Raw genomic sequence first — 27,249 nt, forward strand, 5'->3', positions numbered from 1 at the left:
ATTTTATCGATTAATTTTCAATACAACAAAAAAATTAATAAATTTTTTGTCGTTGATTTCAATTGGTTTTCGATTTGGTTTGTTTGATTTTCATGTGTTACTTCTTGGCTACTACTTGTTGGTCATTTAGTCACTGGTTACATTCACAAATTCACATTGTAGTCATCGTCATCATCATCATCAATCGTAACTATCTGGTTCCCACAACCACAAAAAAAAATTTGTCGGTTGTCTATACATACAAATAATACAAAAGCCGATGAAATTTTCAATGAAATTGAATTTGATGAAAAAAAAATAGATAATGATCACTAATCATTGATCATTACTCACACGATTTCGATGATGATGACGATGACCACGATGGCATACAATCGAATCGAATCGAATCGAATTTCAATGTATCGTGAAAACGAAACGAAAAGAAAAAAAAATTTCTCCTTTCGATTAACGGTTGATGAGAATTTTTTTTCTTTTTTTTTCGTTTTTAATTTATACCACTGACCGTGATTATTTATCTTTTTGAAAGAAAAAAAAAATGTATCAACAAACAATAATAACAGGTATGTGTAATAATTAAAATACATGAGTGACAAATATTCGAATGTTTTTCACCGTTCAAAAATTGTCTCCATCCACATTCATTCACACATTCGAATCGAAATGCTTTTTTTTGAAAAAGCAAGGCCAGCATTTGGTCATCATAATTTTTTTTTCTAATTTTTGGTCATCATCATGTCCAATGATATTTTGTTTTGTTTCTACATCTAAAGACCACCACCACCACCACCACCACTACTAACAACAACAATCAAGAGAATCAAAATCAAACCAACCATGTCCATTCCATGTAAAACATTCTATTTTGGCTATTGTTATATTCATTTCATTCATATCGTAATTATAAATTCAATTCCCGTATGTTTTTCATTAACATCATCATCATCATCATCATCATCGTCCTCGTCGTTTGTTGTTATTATTATCATTTAACAGCTATTGAATACACACACTGTGGAAGACAAGAAAAAAAACACTACCTGTTGCATTTTTTTTCTCTACACACATCTCTGAGTCATAATGAAATAAATCTCTGCAATTCCTATAGAATCAATCAAATCAGATTGCCACAACAAAACCCACACACACACACACACACACATCAGATCTGATTGATTGAATTGTTATTGATCAAATATTGACATTCCGGAAAAAAATTGAAATTTTTAAAGTGAAATTATATATTGTTTTTATTGACCAATTTTGGTTGTAAAACATATAAAAAAAAACCAACCAACCAACCAACGAATGAAGAGAGAAATAACCATTGTCCAATCAGGAAGTCCATTTATTAGCATCCGAATCTCATTTTTTTCTGTTTTGTTTTGTTTTTTTTTCTGTGTTTGAATCGTTGATTTCTCTTTTTCGCAATTTTTCAGTTTCATGAATTTCTCCATTCATTTCAATCACCAGAAAAAAAATCAATCATAAATGTCGAATCATTTTGATAATTTTTCATCAAACAATATTGACGAAATGATTAACGAAAATTTTCATTGAAAATGTTTTTGTTTTTTGATTCTTCATTTCTTCTTTTGTTATTATCAAGATTTCTATTATTGTTGTTGTTATTATTTTCATCCATGTATAGTGATGATTATTCAATCAATTGCCAATCATCATCATCATCATTGACATCATCAGCATCGGTGGTTGAAATTCAAACCGAATTAGGACCGATCACAGGCCTACGAATTCGAACATATCTCAATAATCGAGCTATTGGTTTTATGGGCATTCCATATGCATTAGCACCTATTGGTAATCTACGTTTTAAGGTATGTAGAAAAGAGTTTTTTTTGTTTTTGTACTTTTAAATTAATTTCTAATTTAAAATTATTATAAAATCAGAAACCAATACCATATCCAAAATGGTATCCAAAAACATTGACAGCCAATGGTTATAAACCATGTTGTCCACAATTAGATATTAATGGTCTACCACATGGTCAAGAAGATTGTCTTTATCTGAACGTATTTGTGCCATTGGCTAACCTTCCACAGGTAACAATTTAATGAATTTATTCACAATTGATTTTGATTTTGTCATTAAAAAAAGCAACAACAGAATCCGATCGGTAGACGCTTTCCAGTTATGGTTTACATTCAAGGAGAATCATTCGAAAATGGTGATGCAGCTCTCTATGGTCCAGAATATCTACTCGATTGGGATGTTATTGTCGTTACTTTCAATTATCGTTTGGGTATACTTGGATTTCTAAGCACTGGTGATGAACATGGTACTGGAAATTGGGGTCTTTATGATCAATTATTGGTACTAAGATGGATTCATGATCACATTGAATCATTCGGTGGTGATCCAAGTCAAGTTACATTGTTTGGTCAAGGAGCTGGTGCATCATCGGCCATATTGCATCTAATTTCGCCATTAAGTACTGGACTATTCAATCGTGTAATTGCACAAAGTGGATCACCACTTTGTAGCTGGTCAATGGAATATAATGCAGCCAATGTTGCCATAGAATTGGGCCGTAAAATTGGCTGTCCAATTCGTCGTGGAAACGCCGAATTAATCGAATGTTTACGACGGGTGAAATTGACCGTATTGCTTAAAGAACAACAACAAGGAAAGATATTCGGTGAATATCCACACCAATTTGTACCCGTTGTTGAAGAAGTGGGTGTTGCTCATGAACGTCTTGTACCGAATGAACCACGACGGTTAATAAGTCAAGGTCATTATCGACGTATTCCATTGATGATGGGATATAATAAAGATGAAACAGCATTTCTTTATCCACGTAAGTATTCAAAGTCATGTGTCATGTCATTCGTTTCTTAATTTTCTTTTTTTTAGTCATACTTAACAAACAGATGATTGGTGACCAAGTCGGAAATCTACGAACATATTTAGAGGAAAAACTTTTACCACGATTTATACGTGCTACAATTCTATTGAATAATGGTGGAAAAAACACTGCCTATGAAATGATTGGAAATAATGCCTATAAGCTGAAAACAGCAATCAAAGATTATGAACATGATATACAGCAGAATATTTTGTTCAAATATTTTAATTTTCTAAATAGTAAAAATTATCCTGAAATGGCTTTTCGATTTGTCAATGTAAGTATATAACAATTGATTGATTCATGTTTTTTTTAAAAATTTTTTTTTCAAAGATGAGCACCGATGCTTTATATGGATCTTGTATCGATGAAACATTAAGATTATATTCAACAGCTGCAACATCATCCAATCAAAATCTTAATGTTATGGGTCATTTCCTTTCGTTACCATTCACAAATATTACTTATAAATATGTATTTGGTTATCGTGGACGTAATTCAATGTTAAATCTAATATTACAAGGTAATCATCGTCAACTAATCGGTTATAATAATAGAGGTTTAATGTGGTGGCCATCAAATAATAATCAAGAATTTGATCCAACATCCAATGCCGTTTGTCATGGTGATGAATTATTTTATTTATTCAATTTAAAATTTTCAACACGAAAACCACAAGATAATCGTGATGCATTGATACAACGACGATTATTACATCTATGGACTGATTTTGCCAAACATGGGTATGTTTATAATTTGAATGTTTGTTTGTTTATTTGTTCCGGTTGTTTAAAATTTTTTTTACACATTACCGCGTATTTTCCTTGTAGATTTGCCCCATTTATACCAAGTTTGGATACACCATTTTGGCCACCATATACAATACAAAGGCCAACTACATATTTGATTGAAGAAAAATTGTTACCAGTTGATTCATATCATGATTCTGCAACACATTTTTGGATACGTTATTTACCATCAATTAGTTCATCGTCGATTACATCAGCATCGATCATTGATCGTACGAAATCCAATTCAAAATGGCATCAATCGAATAATATGAATAATAATAATGGCCGTAGTCAACAATCGGATAGCAGTAGTAGTATACGTTCGATGACAAAACTACGAACATTTGCATGGTCAATGTTAGCCTTGTCGTTAACATTATTCGTTTTAATTATCATTTTAATGTTATTATTAATTCATCAACGACGTCGGCAATCATTTTCTGCTGAAACATCACATGTTTATAATTGTGGCCATACATCAGCAAAAACATTAGCACATGTACTTGCATCACGTCGTGCATCATCATCATCCGGATTGTATTGAAATTTTATAACAAAAAAAAAAAAAAAAAAATGTTTGAAAAATTTTCATTCCTGTACAGAATATAAAAAAAAATAATTTTTTTTTTCAAAGTAAAACTTGACCATAATTGATAATAGATGACGACACCTATATTATTATCTGTCAATCAGGTTGATTCGATTCGAACACATTGCACATTGCTATCATATAAAATGACCATGAACAGGTCGACCATGAATTGATTGAATGAATGAGGGTCGTCGCATCGCAACCAATGAACAGACTGAATATGTGATTCATCATTCGAACATTCAAAACAAAAACAAAAACAAACCTGAAAAAAGCTGACTTGTTTTTTTTTGTAAAAGTTTATGTCATCAACAACAACAAATTTTTAGATCATCATTTAGAAATATTTACGATTCTGTGATAAAATGACACCGAACAACAATAAGAAACGATTATGGTTGGCCTATTTATTCCTATTATTTGGTGGTTTTTTTGGCTTACATCAATTCTATCTTGGTCGTTATAGACATGGATTTGCATTGTGTGCATCATTTGGCGGTTATTTTGGTGTTGGTCTTATACGAGAATTTTGGCGTCTACCTGAATATGTGGCCGAAGTTAATGGTGATCATGATTATATGGTCAAATTGATTGAAAAGATGCGACAAAAATCTAAACCATCATTCGGAATTGTTAGATATTTTGCCAGTATTGTTGTTGCCGATATACTTGGCTATTTGGTCATGGGTGCCATACCACATGAATGGTTCAGTGTGGATGATACCAGTGATAATATAATATCTCGATTATTGAATTCTATTCTGGTACCGGTTGCTATTGCTATCGGTGTACATACCGTTGGTAATATTGGTCATTATTGTGGACCGATTCGATGGCCATTAATAGCTGCCTATATGACTGCACCGCTATATTTTTTTAATTTAAATCCAGTATTCATTACCTCATTATTGGCTACATTAGCATTCACTCGATATTCACTGCAATGGCGTCGTACGCCTCAAAAATCAATTAGTAAATGGCTGGTTACACTAGCCATGTTTGCCTATCTCATGTTATGGATATCATGGTTTTATTTTAATTGTACGGTTACCGATAAAAATGACGAAATCATTAAATGTCGTGTGGCTGTAGGCAATTTTTTCAATAGTCCAGCATGGTTAGAATTTCGTATGGTTCTACGTAATCTTTGGGATTTCATTCAAATTAAAGGTATTAGTGGATTATGGAATGAAATTGTTGAAGCACTTGATCCACAAGGTGAAAAAAATGCATTAAGAATACTTGGTCTTAATGAATCATCTACACAGGATGATATAACAGCTATGTATAGGAAATTAGCACGTCAATGGCATCCAGATAAAAATCGTATTGGTGATGAACGATTGGCACAAGAAAAATTTATGGCCATACAACAAGCTTATGATCTACTATCAAGTATGCGACAGAAAAGATTAAGAAAACAATCAAGCTGATCAAAGAAAAAAAATCATGGACAAATCAACAACAATTTTGTATAGAATTTTAATTCATTTTAAATTTTATAAATGAAGAAAATGATTGAAAAAAATAATAACAAAAAAAAAAGAAAAATTGTTCAAATTGTTTCCAGATAATTTAATAATTGATGTAGATATTTATTACCACCCAAACGATCAACTTCTTCTCGTGCTTTTTGACTTAAATCTTTCATTGTCACCATTGTATATTCAAATGAACCAAAAGATTCCAATTTTTCAACGGCAAATTTTTTCAACTCAACATTTGTTGTACGTTTTCGTAAAATGTCTATATATTAATTTAAATGAAAATGAATGATCGATAAAATGGTAATTAATAATAATAATAATAATGATAATGATAATGATATACTTACTGATTAATGTTTTGTCATTTGGATTCGAAAGAATACCATGTATTATGGGAAAGGAAAATTTTCCTTCTGTCAAATCTTCACAGTAGCTTTTGTTTTCTTCATACTAGAAAAAAAAATTTCTTTAAAAAAATTGCAAAATTAAAAAAATTCCTAAATCAATACATACAGTAGCTGATTTGAGATTAGCGTAATCATCACGAATTTGAAAATATTTTCCCAACAATGTAATTAAAAAGCTAAAATCACGTTGATCAGCACTGAATAATTGCATCAATTTTACACCTAGACTGAATAAGGCACCGGTTTTTCGTTCAATCATGGCAATATATTGTTCTTCACTTGGACAGGTATATGAATCACGCCAATAAATGTCCATTCCTTCAATAAATAAAAATTATTTTAATTAATGTTAATTTCAATATGGCATCATACCTTGTCCACGATGTAATTCAAGCAATTGTTCAGTAAAAATAGTAATTGCTTTTGGCATTATAGCTGATGGAAATTCTTTAATTAATTTATCTGCACTAAGAAAATAGACATAATTGGCCGAATTGATTGTCGATGCAATACCGAATATATTGTGCGCTACAGGTATTCCACGACGTAATGTAGCATTATCCTCAATATCATCGATCCTGTATAAAAATACAAACAACACAATGGTTAGTGATAATCATTGTTAATAATACTTACAATAAACTTGAATTATGAAGCATTTCAATAATAGTGTTGATAATTTCCAATTTATCATCTGGAATCTGTAACCAATGGTTAAAAGCCTAAAGTAGATGATGATGATGATAGAAATTTATTCATTCGAATAACACATCCATTCATACCTGAATAAGTTTGGTTCGAATTTTTTTACCACTACATTGCATAATATAATGATATGGTTCAAGAAGCTAGAACAAAAAAAATTTAAATTAAATTCAAATCCAAAAAAAAAACAAAAAATTAGAAAAAAGGGCGTTTCTCAAACCTTGTTCTCATCGTTGCTGGAATTTTGACATTCATTCATATTTTTCACCTAATCTAGACTTTTTTGGTAGACGAATAATTGAAAATTTGTTGCTCAATTCAAATTGAAATTAATTAATGAAACTTAAAATTTGAAAAAATAAATTGTCAAAAAAAAAATTTCTTTGGTTGTTGCATTAAAACCGGCTACAACTAACATGGTTGATATAGTCATAAGTGAATCAAAATAGCCACGTTTGTTGTTGACGTGTTGGTCAATCAACATTTCGACAATATAAAAAAAAAATGTTACCTCAACAAAAATGTTGATGACTATAGTGTAAACGCACCTTAAAGATACACACACGATATTTACCGTAATTACGTAATTAAAATTTTCCAAGTTTAAGATTAAAGTCCAATCAAACGAATAAATTGGCCAAATGAGATTAGTGATTTGTCTGACAAAAATTGAATTTTCCACTTTCAACCGCTACTAATATTGTGTATTTTTGTTCAAAAATTATTCGAAAAAGTTTCCATATTTAGTTTTATTCAAATTTTTTTTTTATTAAAACACCTTGAACTCTGTGGTTGTGATCATCATCATCATCATCATCATTAATAATAATGGAATATTTAAAAAGTGGATGGAAAACCGTGGTCGGTGCTCCATCTGATTCGGTTCTTGATGATCAACCAAATGTTGCCGAAACGGTATAGTTGTGATGTTTTTTTTTTGTTTAAAATTTTAAAAACAACTAAAATTCATTTATTGAATCTGAATTCAGGTGGAACGATTGGTTGAACGTGTGGAAACTTCAACATTGCTTGAAGATCGTCGTGATGCATGTCGTGCATTGAAATCATTGTCGAAAACTTATCGTTTAGAAGTAGGAGCCAAAGCAATGGATGCTCTATTGTTTGTTCTACAGAATGATTCGAATGATATTGATATTGTTGCATTTGCGTTAGAAACACTGATCAATGTAATTGGTAATGAAGAAGATAATGTCCATTTATCTGATTCTCCAACTAATAGTCAAGATTTAAGTACTCAATTTACTGAAATATTCATCAAACGAAAAGAAAACGTTCAATTAGTATTGGATTTATTGGGTGAATTTGATTTTAAAATTCGTTGGCCAACAATTAAATTATTATATAGTTTACTAAGGAATAAACTTCGTGAATGTCAAGATTGTATACTTACACATCCAATGGGTATATCACGTATGATGGATCTTTTGTCCGATCCACGTGAAGTTATACGTAATGATGCATTATTATTATTGGTTGATTTAACAAAAAATAATACAAATATACAGAAAATTGTTGCATTCGAAAATGCATTCGATCGAATATTGGATATAATTACATCTGAAGGTTATAGTGATGGTGGTATCATTGTCGAAGATTGTCTTTCTATCTTATTGAATCTATTGAAAACGAACACATCGAATCAGAATTTTTTTAAAGAAGGAAGCTACATTAATCGATTGTTACCATTTTTTGATTTTTCATTCGACACTAATTGGAATACACAAAAAATCAATAATCTATTGCTCATGTTTAAAGTGATTCGTTCGTTGGTATCGCCAAAAAATCCACAACAAGTTACTAGTTCCTGTCAAAAAGTAATGAATCAAAATGAAGTATTGCAGAAATTATGCGCCATACTCATGTCGAATGGCATTCCAGCAGAAATTCTAACTGAGGTATTATCTTTATTATTTATCATTTAAAATTTAAATTCATTTTTTCTTTTGAGATAGACAATCAATTGTGTTGCCGAAGTAATACGTGGTAATCAACAGAATCAGGATTATTTTAGCCGTGTAAATGCACCGATTGAACCGCCTAAACCAGTGATTGTTATTTTATTGATGTCTATGATCAATGAGAAACAACCATTCGAATTACGATGTGCCGTTCTTTATTGTTTTCAATGTTTCCTATATAAAAATGATCTTGGCCAAGCACAGATTGTCGAAACATTATTACCCACCACATCTGAAGGTAGATTTGAGGAATGTCTGCCGAATTCTTGATGAAATTTAATCATTGTTTTTTTCGAATTTTAATAGTAACGAATTTCGATGTTTCTGCTGGCCAACTGTTATGCAGTGGATTTTTTAGCTATGATTATCTTTCCAATTGGTTTGTTTCCATTTCTTTATCGTATGCCTTATTGGATAATATAACACAGAAAGAACAGTTGCTTCGTGTTCAATTGGCTACCGATCCGAATAGTTCACCAACTTCATTATTAGCATATTGTTCAAGCTTATTACAACAAGGTGGTCATTATCAACGACGTGTTAGCCTTTTAATGTTATTATCCACTTGGCTTGCCAATTCATCTGTTGTTGTAGCGAATTTTGTCTCAATATCGACCAATGTGCCATATCTAACCTCACAAGTTGGCCTAATTGAATCCGATGATGTTGAACTTATTGTTCAAGGTTTATGTGCCTTCTTATTGGGTATCTGTATATGCTATAATGATAATTCGGTTCCCAGTTTTACCAAGTAAGTTTGAGTGGCTAATTTTATTAATAATAAAAAATATCTAATATAAATTCCATTTAGGGACAATCTGTGTCAATTAATCAATAATCGAATTGGACGAGAAATATTTATTGATAAATTATCATTAATATCAAAAAATGAAAAATTCAGTCAAGCGATACAGAAACCACAGCTTGCCTATCATAAAGCATCCGATGTATTGTTTGATTATGAATTTTGTAATCTATTCCGAAAACAAGAACCGGTTATATTGAAAATAATACAACCAGCCACGAATGATTCGAATCAAAATCTGGAATCCACATTATCGAATGAAGATCATAAATTATTGATTAAATATAAAGAATTAATTCGACAACAAGATGAGCAATTAACATTGTTGAAGAAACAATCGTTGGAATTAAAAGCTGAAAATGAATTCTTTCAACGACAATTGAATGAACAACATTCCATTATACAACAATTACGTGATCAATTAGCATTGCTTAAAGCACAAAAATCAATGTATGATCCATTAACTTCAGAAGTATCATCATCAACATTGTTACAAACTCCTAGTCCAATTGTTAGTAGTGCTGAAATGTCAACATCCTTCGTATCGAATGCTGCTGTTAGTAGTGGTGCAACAAATAGTAGTAATCAGGCATTTAGTAATCAACAACCGAATGATATCCATAGTAATCAGGCTACGATTGCCATTACTGAATCGGGTTATGTTTCCGGTCAAACAAATTATTCTCAATTCAATAATGATAATGGTAATTATCAATCTAATAATAATAATGTCCATGATCAAATGGTATGTTCGATAATGATTTTTTTTTGTTCTTGAAAATTAATTTTCATTTAATTTAATTCATATTCAGGCTAATCAGATGGCAAATTTGCATATTTCACCAGACTCGAATAACAGTGTAGATGCAATTAATCCTGTCGACAATCAACAAATTAATTATCTAATGAATGAAAATCGACGATTATTATCAATAATTGATCAATATAAGTGCTGGGAACAAAATTATTATGCATATTACAATCAACAACAACAACAGCCATCACAATCACATCATCAGCAGCAGGCATTTGCATCCGAATCACAATCATTATCATTATCCACACAAGTGAATGTATCGGATAGTGATATATCACGACATGTGTCTGAACCGGATCGTCCACCAACAACCACTAACGAATTGGCCGATAATAATGTACAGATAGTTGAAATGGAAAAATTGCGTGAAGAATTAGAATCAATCCGAAAAGAACAAGATGCCCTTATATCGTTGCTTGGTGATCAGAATTTGAAATTGCAATATTATGAAAAAGAATTTAAAAACAGAGGTTTAGAATCAGTATGTAAAAAAAGATTAATATCTATTCAATCAAATGATTGACGAAAATTTTTTCATTTATATAGGTTGTAGATGAAACAGCTGGTGATAATGAACCATTGGAAACGAACAAAATTTCAAATGAACCATCTTCGACATTGACAACAACAAATATAAATTATCAACAAACTATGCCACCACCATTATATGAAAATACTAATCACATAGGTATGATAAATAATTTGGAATCACCACCATCATCAGCATCCGCAACAACAACAACAACAACTAATACATCAAAAATAATTGATGAATCTGCACCAATATCAACATCAACTACGGTTGTGGCCACTATATCATCATCAATGGTTATGGCGATGAATGGTAATCCAATTCAATCACAATTGCCAACATCAACATCCAATGCTCCAACTATAAGTCTGTTACCGATGCATGAAAATCATTATTCCTTGTATAGCCATCCACCACAATATCAATATGTCCAACATCATCATCAACAATTACAACAACATCAACAGCAGACTAGTCAATATCCACTAATAAATTCGACACCGGCTACAGTAACAGTCTCGACAACAGCCACTCATCAGCAGCAACCACAACAACAGCCGTTACATTTACATCAACATTCGAATCCGGAAATGCATTCGTAATAGTTTTATTATTATGTTTCATCCGATTTTATTTTTTTCCCATTTCTCTCAATTATTAACAATTGAAAATTGAATTTTTTTTTTATTCAAATTCGTGTGTATTCGCAATCGTCAAAAAGTTTTGTAGCGGTTGTCTTTCTGATTTTTTTTCTATTCATTTAAATTATTTGAAATTTATTACTGATTGTTTTTTTATTCTACATTGTTTTCCGCTTTGAATGTTAAATTGAAAATTGAATTGAATTGTTACAAATTCGGTAATACACGTGCGCACTTCATCATATCGTATGACGATGACGATGATGATGATGATAATTCTTCAAGGTGGTTTATAATAATGCGGCACAAAATACATGCACGTAATTGCCATATATGGATTTTTTTTTTTGGTTGTTTTGTTAGAGGCGACTATCTGAATTTATAGAATTTTCATTCATTTTTAGAATTGACTATGATGGCAAGCCATTTTTTTTTTATTTCTTTAATATATATATTACGATTACGATTATGATGTTAATAGATAGAACCATTACAGCCTTGAATGTTTTTCTATATGGTTCAGTTGTTTCTATTCTTGTCGTTGTTGTTGTTGTTGTTGTTGTTGTGAAAAATTCATTCTGAATTTTTTTTTTGTCGAAATCAAGAACGATAAACGCGCGCGGATGTGATCGCGCATATGTCAAATCGAATGTATAGTTTTATGTTGATGGCCATTTGGACAGAAGTGGTGGTGGTGGTGGTGTTGGTGTTGGTGTGTTGGTGGCCAAATCATGGAACAAGAATCTTTTTTCTTTATCAAAAAAAAGTTGGTGATCAATTCTTTGCGCTTGTGTGTGTGTGTGTGTGTGTGTACTTGAGAAAGGGAATCCCATTTGTGCCATATATGATTATATTCGAAGCTAATAATTTTTTGCTATATATTTTGCCCAAATACCAAATTGAACTTATTTTTTTTTTCTCTCTCTCTCTTCGTTTTCATATATCCGTGCGTATGTTATGATGATGTGGTTTGATGGTGATCCATTGAGTTCCATAATAAAAATAAATGAACGTTATTATCAGATCGATTGATGATGGTGGTGGTGAGTTTGTCACTGTCATTCGATTTGAACCATGTAATCATTTATTGTTTTTTTTTCTCCTATAAAATAGTATGAAACTTTTCGTATGGTTCGATTCAATTTCCAGCTCGAAACTCTTGGTTTTTTTATTTTTATCCAAGTTTCGATTATTGTCTGAAATTTTATTCGCCTTTCATCATTCTATCTGGTTGTGTATTTATATAATTCAAAAAAATTGTGAAAAATCGATTTCTGTCGTATGATTTTGTGTGATATAATCGAATGATTGGCTAAATAATTTCAAGAATCTTGTTAACATGGCCAATTACAATCATCATCATCATCATCATAATCGACTTTGGTCGGTTATTATAAATAATGTTATGATCATCAATTATCAATCAACATAAATCATTCTATTTTAGCAAATTTAAATTGTTAAAAAAAAAAATAAAAGAATCATAATTCGTCCACACAAAAAAAACACACACACATTCAAACAAAGGTTGTGATTACAAAATATATATTTGCCATCATTCCGAATGAATTCAAGATAAGCTGATTATTATTATCATCATCGTCATCATCGGTCAATGATCGACGATAATATCATTGATAAAAATTTTTTGTTTTTCAAAAAACAAATTGATCATCATGCTAATTACATTATTATTATATGACGACAACAATCGGAATTCAGCACAGTTAATTAATTAATTAATTAGCTCTATTATAATTACATGATCAAATTAATCAAAAGTCGTACGCGCAATTTCCCATCGAAAAGAACCAGCCTTCGTTGGGGTGATTGTTGTCGTTATTGTCATCATCATTATTAATGTTTTTTTTTCCACAATTATTCGCACGACAATCTATCAATCAATGAAATCAAACATTTTTTTCTGAAATCCAATCGTTATATTTATCCTTCATCTTGCTGCTGGTGGTTCTAATCAAACAAAGCTGATACGAAAATAATTCAATTATTCATTTAGTCATTTTCAAATATATTTTGCAATCGAAATAAATTCAATCAATAATGACTGTCAATATTGCCGGTATTTTTTCGGTTGTCATATTCTACATTATCATTTTGGTTGTCGGCATTTGGGCTGGACGTAAGAAAAAGACCGATGGTGAAGGTGATGAATTTGAAACCGAAGAGGTTATGTTAGCTGGCCGTAATATAGGCGTTTTTGTTGGTATTTTTACGATGACAGGTATGTAAAATATTGATGAATTCAATTCTTATTATCACGATTACGTTTTCATTACAATTCTAGCAACATGGGTTGGTGGTGGCTATATTAATGGAACGGCCGAAGCACTGTATAGTTCCGGTATCATTTGGTGTCAAGCTCCGATTGGTTATGCAATGAGTCTTGTTGTGGGTGGTTTCTTTTTTGCAACAAAAATGCGTGAACAAGGCTATGTAACAATGTTGGATCCATTTCAAGGAGGTTCTTGGTTCTCGAATGGGTGGCCTATTATTTTTGCCTGCATTATGTGGCGAGATTTTCTGGTCAGCAGCCATTTTGGCTGCATTGGGTGCTACAGTCAGTGTTATCATTGATATCGATAATAACACATCGATCATATTATCTGCAGCCATTGCATTGATCTATACATTGTTTGGTGGCTTATATTCGGTTGCCTATACCGATGTCATACAATTATTCTGCATATTCATAGGACTGGTATTTATTTCTGATATTTTATTCAAATTTACATTTGATCAATAATTCTATTTCCATCTTTGAATGTAGTGGCTTTGCATACCATTCAGTATTGCACATCCAGCGGTCAAAAGTATGTCGACCGAACATAATGATTGGTTTGGTGTTCTACATGGCTATCAATTCGCCCAATATACGGATCTATTCTTATTGCTAATATTGGGTGGTGTTCCTTGGCAAGTTTATTTTCAACGAGTTTTATCATCAAAATCCGGTGCAAAAGCACAGCTTCTATCTTATGTAGCGGCATTTGGTTGTGTCATAATGGCTATACCGCCGATTATCATTGGAGCTGTTGGTCGTGTTACAGCATGGAACGAAACTGATTTCAAAGGACCAATTCCATTGGACAAGGATCATCAATCTCTGGTTTTACCATTGGTATTACAATATCTAACACCGCCATTCATATCATTCTTTGGATTGGGAGCAGTTAGTGCCGCTGTTATGTCATCATCTGATTCATCACTATTGAGTGCCAGTTCAATGTTTGCTCGTAATGTTTATAAATTAATGATCAGACAAAATGTATGAATCATTTGAAATATAATATCTAATATTGGATTTATTAATAATCAATCAATCAATCATTTTCAATTTAGGCATCCGAACATGAAGTAATATTCGTCATGAAAATATCAATTATTGTTGTAGGTTGTGTTGCTACCACAATGGCCATTACAGTCAAATCAATCTATGGATTATGGTATCTTTCATCTGGTATGTATACACATACAGTCCCCATTGAACTATAATTGATTGATTGTTTTTTGTTTGTCACCAGATTTGGTCTATGTAATTCTGTTTCCACAATTAGTCTGCGTAGTTCATTATAAAGAATATTGTAATACCTATGGTTCATTGTCCGGTTATATAGTTGGATTTTTACTTCGTGCACTTGGTGGTGAAGATATTCTCAATCTACCACCATTCATCAAATATCCATGGTATAACGAAATTGATGGTCAACTATTTCCATTTAGAACATTTGCCATGTTGTCCAGCCTAGTCACATTGATCAGTGTTTCCATATTGTCCAAACGTATATTTGAATCCGGTTGGTTACCACCCGAATTCGATATTTTTCATTGTGTCATAAACATACCGGATGATGTACATGTTGTTCATGAACCACATGAAGAAATGACCGTATTGAGTGCGTCACAAGCTTTCTATTATCAAACATCCGAATTAAATGGCCGTGTTAATCAAGCATTGGATACCGGCGAAGATGATCCAACCGGTAATAATAAAAATAATAATGTTGGTGGTGGTAGTAGTAGTGAAAAATTATTGGATAAAACCACAATCGATCCACCATTGAAGCCATTGGCTGAAGAACGATTGATTCGTGAACGTAAATCGAACAATTCATCTGTCGATCTAGATGTAAAGCCATCATTTCAATCATCGAATCCATTGATGGCATCATTTCGACGGCAACATTCGATTAGCTGTGCTAATGAAGCAAAACCGATGCCCAATATAGAATCGGTTAATCCGGGCCAGGTTATTATCACTAAACTTTGAAAAATTTCATCATTAACCATTCATCGTAGCTGTCACCATCGTCATCAATCATCTTATTTACAGCATGGAATCAATCAATCAATCAGAGTGTTTTATTTTTAGCCATAATTAATCAGACACCTGATATCGACAAAGAAAATCAGGTGACGTTTTATTTTTTTATATAATTCACATTTTAAACACACACACACAACACACAAACATTTACATATCTATCTGTCCCCAGTGATATTTATCGAGGTTGTGAACAAAAAACAAATGAAATTTTATTATTCGCCATTGGCCATTATCATTTTCATAGAATATTCGTAACCAACAAACCACACACACACACCCATATATAACCACTGACCTAATTTCTGATCGATAAATCTGTCACAAAAAAGATGCCCAAATTGGCCAGTTGAGAGTTGTCCAAAATCTCAGTTGACCATCACACACAGATATGTACATCGGCCAGATCATCATCCAATGCGATTGAAAAATTCTTGGTTTTTTTATTTTCAAACCAATATTAGAATTTAGCCGTTCCAATTTTATTATTCAAAAAAAACGATGGTTGTGATTGAAAATTGATCTTCATCATTCTTTTCTCTTCATTCATTCATTCATTGATCATATTGATTATTTATCACTTAATGAAATACGTTGCTTATTCTTCTTCAAGATAAAAAAAAATGATTATCATCATTTATCATTATCAAATCAATTATATTACCATTACTAATTTAATTGAAACAAAGGTTGTGACATTTTAATCTTTTTCCCAATCCAAATCCAATGAGAAATCCATTTTTTTCCGTTGTTGTTGTTGTTGTTATATCCAGATATAAACAATTTTAAATTGACAAATCGACAAAAACACACACACACACACACAAACAAACAAACACTCCCACCATACACTTTGATATAACAAAAAAAAAATCATTAAATTGAATTTTAGTTTGTTTTTTTTCCATTGTTTGTTGATTGTTTGAAGAAAACCATATTGGATTGTTGTTGTTTTTTGTTTTGAAAAACTGAATAAGAAATCAATCAATTATATTTGATTATTTAAAAATTAAAAATGAAAATTGAAATTAAAAGCTGTTTCTCTGTTAACAAGATGGCAGCACTTTTGTCTTGTTTTAAATAAAAAATAAAATTTAATAATAATTCTGAAAAAACTAAATCAAAACAAAAAAATCGATTCGATTCTATCACACATCTGTTTGTACGATTTTTTCATTCGAATATTGATACATCCAGATGGGCGATAATTCACGTGTAAAAAAAACTATTTATAATAAAAAAAAAAATTGTAAAAACGTGTACAAATGTAATATAAGGTGTATGTTTGTGTAGATCTTTTTGTTTTAGATTTGGTTAGGTTGCACATTTTTTTTTTTTTTTTTTTTTTGGTTCAAGTTTTTTTCTATGTGAAATGTGTCTGTCGTAAATGTATACAGGATGTCTGTAAAGTAACTGACCCATTTTAATTGCATCCTATTTTTTATGTATGAGATTTAGATGCATGATGAGCTATGCAAAATAAAGGAAATTTATTAGGATTTTGTATTCCATCATTGAAATTTTTTAAAAATCACCATATCGGCCGAAAAACCGATAATTACCGATCGATGTCCAAACGCTATTTCACCAGTGCCAGCCAATGTGGCTGTGTGTATGCCTAGCGTTAACATGCCATTACTTTAACAAATTAAAAATGGAATTTTCATTCAAAAATGCATTCTCCTCAATCAGTTCAACATTTAGGATCAAATGTTAAACTGATTGAAGATGATTCAGATCAATTGAAATTATTGATATTGATGGTACATGAATTGCCCACGACTTGTGCCAGAGAGCAAAAAGTTCGGTATATTTTTTTTCTTTGATTTTTTCTTTGAGAGTGTAGAGATGCTTATACATTGTTAAAAACCCATACCAAATTGAAGATTCCAAAACAATTTCCATCTCGTTTTCAATTTACATTCTGAAAAAACATCTTCGTAAATCAAGTGATTGGAACAACATCGATTTCTCTTCGGTACAAAAATCTTTTTGAAGATTCTTTTATTGAAATGATTCAATTGAAGTGTGAATGATTAGATATTGTTCACACTTCGAATATCTGTTTGTACGATTTCAGATGCTTCGATGAAGGTTCGTCAAACTCCATGATTGATGAAATGCCCATCGCTGATATTGATTGTTCTGATGAACTGGTTTGTGCAGAACAGGATTGTTTTTTCTATGATTTTTTTCATATCCACGATTTGTTATCAAACATTCATGAACAAACTGAGCTAAGATTTTATTGAAGCAGGCAACAAACCAAGAAAACTTAGATTGAATGAGATGTCCAAACAGAACTTGTAATCGCAGAATGTTGAAAACACGGGAACTTATTAACCTTGAATTTAATAAAAAAAATTGTAAAAACGTGTACAAATGTAATATAAGGTGTATGTTTGTGTAGATCTTTTTGTTTTAGATTTGGTTAGGTTGCATAATTTTGAATGAAAATTCCATAAAATTTTACCGTCATGTTAATGTGCCAGTAATGGCATGTTAACGCTAGGCATACACACAGCCACATACAGCCACTGGCTGGCACTGGTTAGCGTTTGGACAAGTTTTTTTCTATGTGAAATGTGTCTGTCGTAAATGTATATATATATTCAATGTATTTTCACTATTTCGAAAGAAAATTTAATAAAATTCAACTAATTTTGTCATTATTGAGTTTGTAGTGGAAAAAAATGATGAAAGTTTAAAGATTTGATGTCAATCGATTTTATGATCGTAAAAATATTAGGAATGTCTGTCCGCGGTGTGTATTTGTGTTGATCATGATCATCACATATTATATGCAACATATATTGGATCCAATTGATCGGCTAAGAATCCATCTCTTAGATGCATTCGTTGTTTTTCACCACGAGAATTAATTGGCACAACACCTGGATCGACAACTACTACAACTCCTACGATTAGATGATGTTCTTCCAATATAACATTCGTGACCATTGGTACCAAATCTAAGGCTTCATTTTCGTTACCATCTAATTCGACTACAACGACTAGTAAATTTGACCATGTAAATACGGCACTAATAATTGATTTGAATCAAATATTTAGTGTTAAAAATAATAATCAATTAAAATGATCACTTACCATTCAGAAATTTTCTTATGTGATCGCATTACACTATTTTCAATATCGATCGGATGATAACGGAGTCCGCGTAATGTAATAGTCTCATCCAATGATCCAACGACAAAAACGGCATCATGTAATTCTGCCAAAAATACAATGATTAATCATGATAATCGAATACAAATTTGATTACTAACCTCCATCGGCTTGTACCGATTCTGTTCGTCGTAAAAATCCTAGATAACCAGTACGTGCATACGTTTGTGAGGTATCACCAGTACTCAATCGTGCATTAAAATGTTCATTGTGCATCATTTCATCACCGAAAACGGCAAAAAATCCACTCGAATTATGTGGTGATTGTATCCAAATCTGAAAAGATTCTTTTCAGTTGGATTCTATATTGCTTAAAATTACAATTCAACTTACCTCTCCAAGATTCGAATCACCACAATGTCCTTTTGTATCAGGATTGGCAATAATCACTTTAACACCAGGTAATAATTTACCCGATTCCATTAGACATACACTATGTGGTGCACCACGTTCAACTAATGTAACACGATCATTACGTAAAGCTCGAGTATCAACATAAACAGTGGTTGGATCTGGTGATGATGCACCTTGTAAACAGAGGGCAATATTGGCACGACATCCAAATGATGTCGATACAGATCGACCTGAAAGGCCAAGACTATGAAATAATTTTGTAAATGATGAAGTGAGGCTAACACGAGGTCGTTCTTCGGCAACAATAACGCATGTTCGTACACAGCTTAGATTGATTCCACGTTGCTAATAAAAATAGAAAATTAAACCATCATCAATAAATAATTTTAAGAAATCAAAAACTTACTTTGAGTTGTTGAATCGAAGATCCAAGACCTTTGGTACATAATTCCATAACACCATATGAACAGAATGTATCTCGAACTTTAAATTGGCTAACAGCCGTTAACCAAACGGCTGGATTCAATTCGACTTCGGATGGTGGTATTAAGATTGTATGATGACCTGAGTAAACACTGCTAATACACCATAGAACGAAACCAAGACCACAATAAGGATCCAAACAAAGGGCAATATGACGTGATGCATATAATTCGCAGGCAATTTTCATACTTCGACACAATGATGTAAGACCAGCATGTGAAATTTTAATACCGGCCAACATTCCGGTAGTACTGACACTAAAATCCAAATATGCAATCATTTCCGGTGTCGGCGCCTTATATGGTTGATTCAATTTTCGTTTAGGGAGATCATCTGTATCCAATGTTGGTGGCCAGGATTTGATTTCAACAACATTATTTGCTTCTTTTGATTTCAGCAATTTTATTACTGGTCCCGTTGATAATATTAATGAAGATTTTGATACATTCGCTATCATTCGAACAGTTGGCAATGTGGTCTGAAGATTTTGTGGATGTGGTGGTCGTATAGTAACAGGAACAACGCCGACCAATAAACAGCCATAGAATGCACATATCAGATCGATCCCAGGTGAATATATGAGAGCAACATGATCACCTGTATTTGGTTTACCACGTTCCATCAATAGACAAGCAATACGTTCTGCTCTTTTATATAATTGTGAACAGGATAATGTTGCTACTTCCATATTTTTTGAATTTAACAATGTAAATAACACATGATCTGGTGTAGTCATTGAACGTGATTTTAAAACTTCGGTTATAAAATTCTGTTTCCTTAGATCATTACTATTATCACCATCATCCATTATATCACGACCTTGTGCTACGGCTAATCGTACACCTTGAACAATATTGCCAACCATAACTGATGCTGGTCCAATTTCACTATGTACTTCACGTGGTTTCGGTAGATTCGTCACACATGTATGTGGACACATTAATACATTGACTGGATGTAGGCTACCTTCGATAAATTTTCGTTTAACTTCAGACAAGTGTATACCACCTAAAGGAGTTTTTGGAAGACAATTCGGTGGCACTAATGCTAGACAAAAAATTCCAACTTGATGTATACTATCCACAGCTTGTATTACACGACTCATCCATTGAAAACTTTCATCTTCCGTACAATCGGGACGTTGTTCGGCAACAACACAAATACGTTCATCACGTAGAACTTTGATTGAAAATATTGCAATACGACCACGATAGACAAATTTCATTGGTTCAACAGCCAATACAGTGGCAATGAGATCATCAGTATTATGTTTTCGTCCACTAACTTGCATTACACCATCACGTGTACCACAAACAAATACCAATGCACCTGGACCCATAAATCCAAGTAGACCAGTACGAACAAATGTTTGTTCACTAAATGGACGACCATCCGAATTGAATGGCTGCATTTTGAATATACTATTTGTTAAGCCTTGTAATCCCAGATAACAACTACCGGCCGATGTTGTACTTAGACATATTTCACCTACTTCATCTGTTTTACATAAATGTGGAAGTCCATTCATTTTGACAACGGCTGCAATAGCTATATTTATATAAAATGATAATTGATGACTAGATTATAACAAATAAAAAAAAATACATACTTCCAGGCAATACATGGCCACAATCTTGTAATGTTAATGATGTTAATGAATTTTCATTATCAACACGAATAACACCATAGCTTAATGCCGACATTGATAATACACCACGACCGGTAGCACCAACACCAGTACGGCCAGGTCTAATTAATAATGAAAAGATCATTTTAAAGAATTTAGTATCAATTAGCAAAAATATCTAAACCTACCTTCGAATCGAGATTGTCATTGCTTCGGGTGATGTAGCACATGGACACATTGCTTCAACTCGTAATCCACGGCTATGGAATACGGAAAAAAATTGATCACATGATGATAACGACCATGGATTGGCACCATCGGCAACCAATAGCATTCGTAATGAGCTAAGATTAATATCTTTATGATCTTTACTAGCCAATAGACCCCAATGCAGATCACGCGATTTACAAATAGCAAGTGATGCCTTAAATTTCGTGATCATTAACATCCACATAGCTGGATTGATTTTCATCAATGCATATGGAATGAATATGACATGCATTCCATTCAATATACTAGCTTGTACGGCATGCCATAAGCCAACTTCACGTTTAAAATCAAGAACACACACCATAACTTCACCTTCGGAATATCCACAAGCACCGGTCAATGCACGACAATGTGAAATCATTGCATTACGTGATATACAGACACCTTTAACGGCACCATCTTTATCTGATGTATATTCAATATAAGCAGATGATTCTTCTGATATTCTTGTTGGTGGTTGCCATTCTTTCGGTGGTTTCGTAAGATTATCGGTTATTAGCCATGAAATTCTTGGCCACCCTTTAAACGTATGTATTTCACCGGTCGCTGTTTTTGGTAAACCTTTGAAACAAGCTTCCGATGTTAATGCATATGTTACATTACAACTACCCAATAGAAAACCAATTTGTTGTGATCCGGCATCACGACGACTTAATGGTACTTCAATAGCGACCGGTATAACACCGGCAGTTAAACAGCCATAAAAGGCACATATAAATCCGATTGGATCATTATTCGGAAACACTAATGCCACACGATCACCAGTACGTATGTTCAATTCACCTTTTTGTCCAATTTTGTTCAGGAGATTATAAGCAATTTTACGAGATCTACTATATAATTTTCCATATGTTAATGGAGGTGATATTTTTCCATTCGTATCCAGTACAGTAATGGCCGGTGCTTTCATTGTAGATGTACCATAACGATTCAATGCTGCTTCAAGTGTACGAGGTAGACCCGGAGGTACCATTAATTGTTCTCCAATTGATGGTAACATTGTATTTCCTTCTGGTTTAGGTGCCGATGGATCAACTTGATTGGCAGCTATTTCTAGATCCGTTTCATCGTCAACATAAAATTCAGGTAATGGACGTCGTTTTGGCCGTTTTAATGTATTCAATAATTGTTGAATTTTTGTCGATACTTTCCATTTGGTTGTACAAGTGCCCGAATCGATTTCATAATCCTCTGTGAGTTATAGAAATAAAAAAAGAATTTCGAATAAGAAAAAGTCAAACTAAAAAAAAAAAATGGTCAAGATAAAAATATTATACCGAAGCTTTGGTTATCATCAATTTGGTTGTTATTATTCAACATCATCATCAATGATGATGAATTTGTATTGGTTACATCGGGTAATAATCCAGGAAGCTGATTAATTGCTGATGTTCCACTTGGCGATAGATTCTGTAGAATATCAGCCAAATGATTTACATCAGATATTTTTGAGCTAACCCTTTCTGGTCTTTCGGGTGGTATTTCCACTTTGTTATTACTTGCATCATCATTAGCATATTCAGCCGGTGCCGGTGGTATTGAATGCAGATGTGATTGCTGTGATTGTGATCCATTCATACGATGACCACCAGCTGATGATGATGATCCTATTGGATGATGATGTGATTGTGGTCTATATGCCTGATTCAATGATGATGATTGTTGTTGTTGTTGTTGCTTTGGCTGCTGTTCCATAATATTAGTTGGACTTGGATTTTTGAACATTGTTGGCGGTGGTGGTAACGGCTGTGATTGTATATGTGATTTTCGGCTATGTTTTGATGATGAATCTGGTGTTCCAATACAGATTCTTGTCGATGGTGATGATGAATGTTCGTGCATACCAATTACACGTGGCAGTAAAGCTGGTTGTTGTTGATGATGAGAATATCGTTGTTGTTGTTGATGATGATGACTTGTAGATCGTTCATGAGCAGGTGAGGAATGTGTTGATGTATCTGATGAATTTGGTAATGATTGATCAATGGCCATAAATGATGGTCCACGAAATTTTGATCCATGACGGCCAATGCCACGTTTTTCCCTTTCAGATGCTGTACTACTACTTTCATTCAGAATACTATCATCATCATCGGTTGATGAATCGGTCCTTGGTGGTGGTGGTTGTCGTCGTGAATCAATTGGACGACGTCGATTCGGTGAATGTTGCATCTGTGGATAATTCCGATGATGATGATGATGACCAGTAGCCATTACGGCTGATGTACGTTTTGATGGCATTGGCATAGATGGTTTTGGTTTGTTTTGCATTGCGGCCAAAGCTTGTTGTACAGCTTCTTGTCGAATTTCTATAAATTTTTTTCCATGATAAATTGATAATACGAAAAAATGGGTTAACAATGAACAAAATCATTTATTTGATGTGGGAAAATGAAAGAAAATCTCACCTGAATGATAACGGCTTTCATGGCGAGTAACACGACGATGTGCACGTCGTTTGGCACGTGTTGATGGACTAGCAGCTCCTTTAATTAAATTATTGTTAATAATAAAAACAATGATGATTTTATTTACACAAAATTAAAATTTACCAGATTGTTGTTGTTGTTGTAGCTGTTGTTGAGCTTGTTGTTGTTGATTAAAAAATGGTGCCAACAATCGAAAACGTTTCTTTTCATAACCTTTTTGTGTAATGTCACCTATTAATACAAAAAAAACAATAATAAAAATGATGATTAAAATCAAATCTAAAAAATAATAAATATTGTAATTGTAAATCATTTTAATGCAAATTCTTTGAAAAAAAAAATTGTAACAAACCATCATCAAGATAATCTAGATTATCAATATTTTGATTGAAATCATTCGATGAATGTTTTGATTTCCACATTATTAGTTCATCATTATTATCATTACGATGATAATCATAATTACAATAATAATAATAATTCATTTCCGTTTCCATAGTTCCACAATAAAAACACCACAACATCAAACGTTCGATTGATAGACACAACATCAAATGACAAATTTTTCTCTTCACAAACAAAACTTTCTAGAAAACACAGCATTATTATCCATATGGGTACCATATGTGTGTATGTGTTTCAAACAAACAAACAAATTTTGGGAATTTCATAATTAAAACATACACACATATATACTTTATGGGTGGTCAACACAAACACATGGTAAATTTACAAATAACAGTACATTATCGGATCGGATCGGATCAAATCTACATCTGGATGTATAGACAAACACAAACAACACACAGATCCAGTTTAGTTTGTATTTAATAAACAAGAAAAAAAACTACATCTAATGACAAACACACACACAGAGAGAAACAGTGTTGAATACAAACACACAAATTTCCAAGAAAATTTGTCCATTTGTCTATGCTGCATACACACACACACCCATTTGAAACAAAGAAGTGAATAAATGCTAATAAAATGAATATAATACACCACACACACCATATACAACATTAACAATAAAAATAGCAGCTTAATGAAAAAAAATGAAATGAAATGATAGAAAATTTCAATTACTAAGTGGTGGAATGCATAATGAAAATAACTTTGATTATTACACTATACAAGTGAAAGAGTTTGTCCATCTTTTTTTTGTCCATATCGTTTCCTATATATATATGAAGACAATAAACGAGGGGATTGAAATAATGATGTACAAATGTTCGATTCGAATTTGATTGATCAATCATCAATCAAATGGTTAATTTGAAGAAAAAATTTCCTCATACTTTTTTTGAATTTATGATTTAGAAGAATGGAATGTTTTTAAAAAAAAACAGACAGACATAGTCACAGGACTTACCTTCAGATAATTCAAGCTCTAATTCAGCCAATTTTGTTCTTGTTTCAGTTGGTAATTTATTGACATCGATACCTAAATCAGCCATCGTTGGTTATTTTGTTGATTGATTTATTTTGATTAATAATACAATTATCAACCAAAAAAAAAAATTGTAACTTGAGTAGCCACTGTGCCAACACAACTAAAGATATTATAATAGTGTGTGTGTGTGGCTTTTCTTTTTAATTTGTAGAATCAAATTGAAATTCAATTATCCTTCTTCTTCATGATGATCATCATCATATATATTGTTTTTAAGATTAAATCACATCGAATGTTGGGTATATAGTTTCTACGGATTATCGATGACAAACGTGGAACGTAAAACAAACACAAAAAGAAATTTTTTTTTTTTTTTTTTTGATTAATCGTTGAAAGACCGTTGTTGAATTGATTCGGAATGTTTCGATATTATTTTGGAATAATTTTTGTTTTCTAGGCGTTTTTTTTTGCCTATCGATGATTCGATTCTGAAACTGGGCTTTTTTGAGATTTATCTGTAAAGGAACAACAACAAAAACAAAAAAAAATCAGAGAAAGATAAATTCATTTGTTTAATTACGGATAAACATTTGAAACAAATGTTATTATTATTGTTGAGTTATAATCGATATATAATTGTCGTATACATCATCATCATAAACATTGATTTTGATAAGATAAAAAAAAGTGATAAGATAAGATAATTGGAATGGAAAATTGGGATTTTTTTGTCTGTTTATATCTATCTCATTTGTTAATGTTGTGAATTGGAAAATGGAAAACAAATAAGCAGGTTATGATGATGATGAACAAAAAAAAATTTGTTCAAAAAACATACCCGGAAAAAAAATCGAACATTAAAAAATTGGTCAATGTTCGATCGAAATGAAAACACACACACACACACACACCCACTCTTTAACAATAGGCGTCAATCGAAATTGATCGATTAACCAATCAACAACAACAAAAAAAAAGGATGGGAATTACAATGACAGAAAAAAAAACTGGTATGGGGGGAAAGGAATTGAGCAACACTTTTGAAAATTGAAAAAAAAAAATTTTGTAAATTAAAATAATGACGACTATGAATGAATGGATGATGATGATGAAACCGATTTCAATTCATTGTCACAATTCAATCAAACAAACAAAACACAAATATAAAAAAGTGGACACTGTGTGTGTGAGAGAGAGAGAGAGGGTACCAACGACCGTAACTGCAGCAGTGATGATGATGATGATCAGGATTGTGACTCAGATGAAATGTGTGTGTGTGTATTTGGATACACACACAGAACAGCCATCTGGTTGTGAAAAAATGCATTTTAGTGGATTTTATTATTTTTCGAATATTATCCAGTAGTTCTGGTTTTTTGTTTTTTTTTCATTTTGAATTTCGGGTCGTGGTGCCTAGTCGATTATTTTTTTTTCAATAATCATCATCATCATCATCATCAACCTTCGTCATATGTCAGGTCAGGATCATAAAATTTATCATCAACCAGTATTATTATTCATTCATTGATAATAATC

The 27,249-nt window shown here is 32.2% G+C and overlaps 6 protein-coding genes across 8 annotated transcripts; 4 read left to right on the top strand and 2 right to left on the bottom strand.

Annotated features, from left to right (window-relative positions):
• Nucleotides 1-112: 112 nt before the first annotated feature.
• On the top strand, nucleotides 113-6,078 carry LOC124496656 (esterase E4). 3 transcript variants are annotated; one of them, XM_075732412.1, is made up of 7 exons: nucleotides 113-563; nucleotides 1,652-1,838; nucleotides 1,912-2,064; nucleotides 2,120-2,822; nucleotides 2,879-3,147; nucleotides 3,204-3,613; nucleotides 3,701-6,078. In XM_075732412.1, the coding sequence occupies exons 2-7, from the start codon at nucleotides 1,791-1,793 to the stop codon at nucleotides 4,203-4,205; spliced, it is 2,088 nt and encodes a 695-aa protein (XP_075588527.1). In that variant the 5' UTR covers nucleotides 113-563; nucleotides 1,652-1,790; the 3' UTR covers nucleotides 4,206-6,078. The 3 variants fall into 3 exon arrangements, with proteins under 3 accessions (XP_075588527.1, XP_075588526.1, XP_046916154.2); XM_075732411.1 differs by having other exon boundaries at nucleotides 774-1,838; nucleotides 3,701-4,294; XM_047060198.2 differs by lacking the exon at nucleotides 113-563 and having other exon boundaries at nucleotides 623-1,838; nucleotides 2,129-2,822; nucleotides 3,701-4,294.
• wus (TM2 and DnaJ domain-containing protein wurst) lies at nucleotides 4,619-5,686 on the top strand. The gene has a single exon (XM_047060246.2). It carries the CDS (start codon nucleotides 4,619-4,621, stop codon nucleotides 5,684-5,686), a length of 1,068 nt encoding a protein of 355 aa, XP_046916202.1.
• Nucleotides 5,712-7,337, bottom strand: qm (geranylgeranyl pyrophosphate synthase quemao). Its single transcript, XM_047060257.2, has 7 exons — nucleotides 7,073-7,337; nucleotides 6,930-6,995; nucleotides 6,784-6,869; nucleotides 6,520-6,725; nucleotides 6,254-6,465; nucleotides 6,088-6,190; nucleotides 5,712-5,999 (listed from the first exon to the last, which is right to left on the bottom strand). Exons 1-7 carry the CDS (start codon nucleotides 7,109-7,111, stop codon nucleotides 5,809-5,811), a joined length of 903 nt encoding a protein of 300 aa, XP_046916213.1. The 5' UTR covers nucleotides 7,112-7,337; the 3' UTR covers nucleotides 5,712-5,808.
• On the top strand, nucleotides 7,310-11,835 carry p115 (General vesicular transport factor p115). Its single transcript, XM_047060180.2, has 7 exons — nucleotides 7,310-7,767; nucleotides 7,842-8,768; nucleotides 8,826-9,069; nucleotides 9,138-9,582; nucleotides 9,643-10,381; nucleotides 10,449-10,934; nucleotides 11,000-11,835. The coding sequence occupies exons 1-7, from the start codon at nucleotides 7,681-7,683 to the stop codon at nucleotides 11,585-11,587; spliced, it is 3,516 nt and encodes a 1,171-aa protein (XP_046916136.1). The 5' UTR covers nucleotides 7,310-7,680; the 3' UTR covers nucleotides 11,588-11,835.
• An 840-nt stretch (nucleotides 11,836-12,675) lies between these two features.
• Nucleotides 12,676-17,015, top strand: ChT (choline transporter). Its single transcript, XM_075732415.1, is given in 6 exon segments — nucleotides 12,676-13,868; nucleotides 13,932-14,104; nucleotides 14,106-14,345; nucleotides 14,415-14,912; nucleotides 14,987-15,104; nucleotides 15,169-17,015. Coding segments are annotated over 6 exon segments (1,956 nt in total). The 5' UTR covers nucleotides 12,676-13,687; the 3' UTR covers nucleotides 15,915-17,015.
• Nucleotides 17,016-17,181: 166 nt separating this feature from the next.
• On the bottom strand, nucleotides 17,182-26,846 carry DIP2 (disco-interacting protein 2). Its single transcript, XM_075732607.1, has 13 exons — nucleotides 26,552-26,846; nucleotides 25,693-26,228; nucleotides 24,441-24,548; nucleotides 24,297-24,374; nucleotides 23,166-24,197; nucleotides 21,807-23,079; nucleotides 21,601-21,740; nucleotides 19,915-21,539; nucleotides 19,488-19,853; nucleotides 19,256-19,430; nucleotides 19,077-19,200; nucleotides 18,533-19,011; nucleotides 17,182-17,331 (listed from the first exon to the last, which is right to left on the bottom strand). The coding sequence occupies exons 2-12, from the start codon at nucleotides 25,775-25,777 to the stop codon at nucleotides 18,759-18,761; spliced, it is 5,259 nt and encodes a 1,752-aa protein (XP_075588722.1). The 5' UTR covers nucleotides 25,778-26,228; nucleotides 26,552-26,846; the 3' UTR covers nucleotides 17,182-17,331; nucleotides 18,533-18,758.
• Between the last annotated feature and the right edge of the window lie 403 nt (nucleotides 26,847-27,249).

This window comes from Dermatophagoides farinae, chromosome 7 (genome assembly GCF_024713945.1).
Source record: "Dermatophagoides farinae isolate YC_2012a chromosome 7, ASM2471394v1, whole genome shotgun sequence".
NCBI lineage: Eukaryota > Metazoa > Arthropoda > Arachnida > Sarcoptiformes > Pyroglyphidae > Dermatophagoides > Dermatophagoides farinae.

Bases quoted from the DNA above. Each gene is read 5' to 3' on its own strand.
- LOC124496656 (XM_075732411.1), top strand. From the start codon at position 1,563: ATGTTTTTGTTTTTTGATTCTTCATTTCTTCTTTTGTTATTATCAAGA. The intron at 2,065-2,119 runs GTAACAATTTAA...CATTAAAAAAAG, and splicing joins CATTGGCTAACCTTCCACAG to CAACAACAGAATCCGATCGG. The intron at 3,614-3,700 runs GTATGTTTATAA...TTTTCCTTGTAG, and splicing joins ACTGATTTTGCCAAACATGG to ATTTGCCCCATTTATACCAA.
- wus (XM_047060246.2), top strand. From the start codon at position 4,619: ATGACACCGAACAACAATAAGAAACGATTATGGTTGGCCTATTTATTC.
- qm (XM_047060257.2), bottom strand. From the start codon at position 7,111: ATGAATGAATGTCAAAATTCCAGCAACGATGAGAACAAG. The intron at 6,726-6,783 runs GTAAGTATTATT...ATTTTTATACAG, and splicing joins CTTCATAATTCAAGTTTATT to GATCGATGATATTGAGGATA. The intron at 6,000-6,087 runs GTAAGTATATCA...ATTAATATATAG, and splicing joins AAATGACAAAACATTAATCA to ACATTTTACGAAAACGTACA.
- p115 (XM_047060180.2), top strand. From the start codon at position 7,681: ATGGAATATTTAAAAAGTGGATGGAAAACCGTGGTCGGTGCTCCATCT. The intron at 9,070-9,137 runs GTAGATTTGAGG...GAATTTTAATAG, and splicing joins ATTACCCACCACATCTGAAG to TAACGAATTTCGATGTTTCT. The intron at 9,583-9,642 runs GTAAGTTTGAGT...AATTCCATTTAG, and splicing joins TCGGTTCCCAGTTTTACCAA to GGACAATCTGTGTCAATTAA.
- DIP2 (XM_075732607.1), bottom strand. From the start codon at position 25,777: ATGGCTGATTTAGGTATCGATGTCAATAAATTACCAACTGAAACAAGA. The intron at 24,198-24,296 runs GTGAGATTTTCT...AAAAATTTATAG, and splicing joins TGAAAGCCGTTATCATTCAG to AAATTCGACAAGAAGCTGTA. The intron at 23,080-23,165 runs GTATAATATTTT...TATAACTCACAG, and splicing joins TGATGATAACCAAAGCTTCG to AGGATTATGAAATCGATTCG.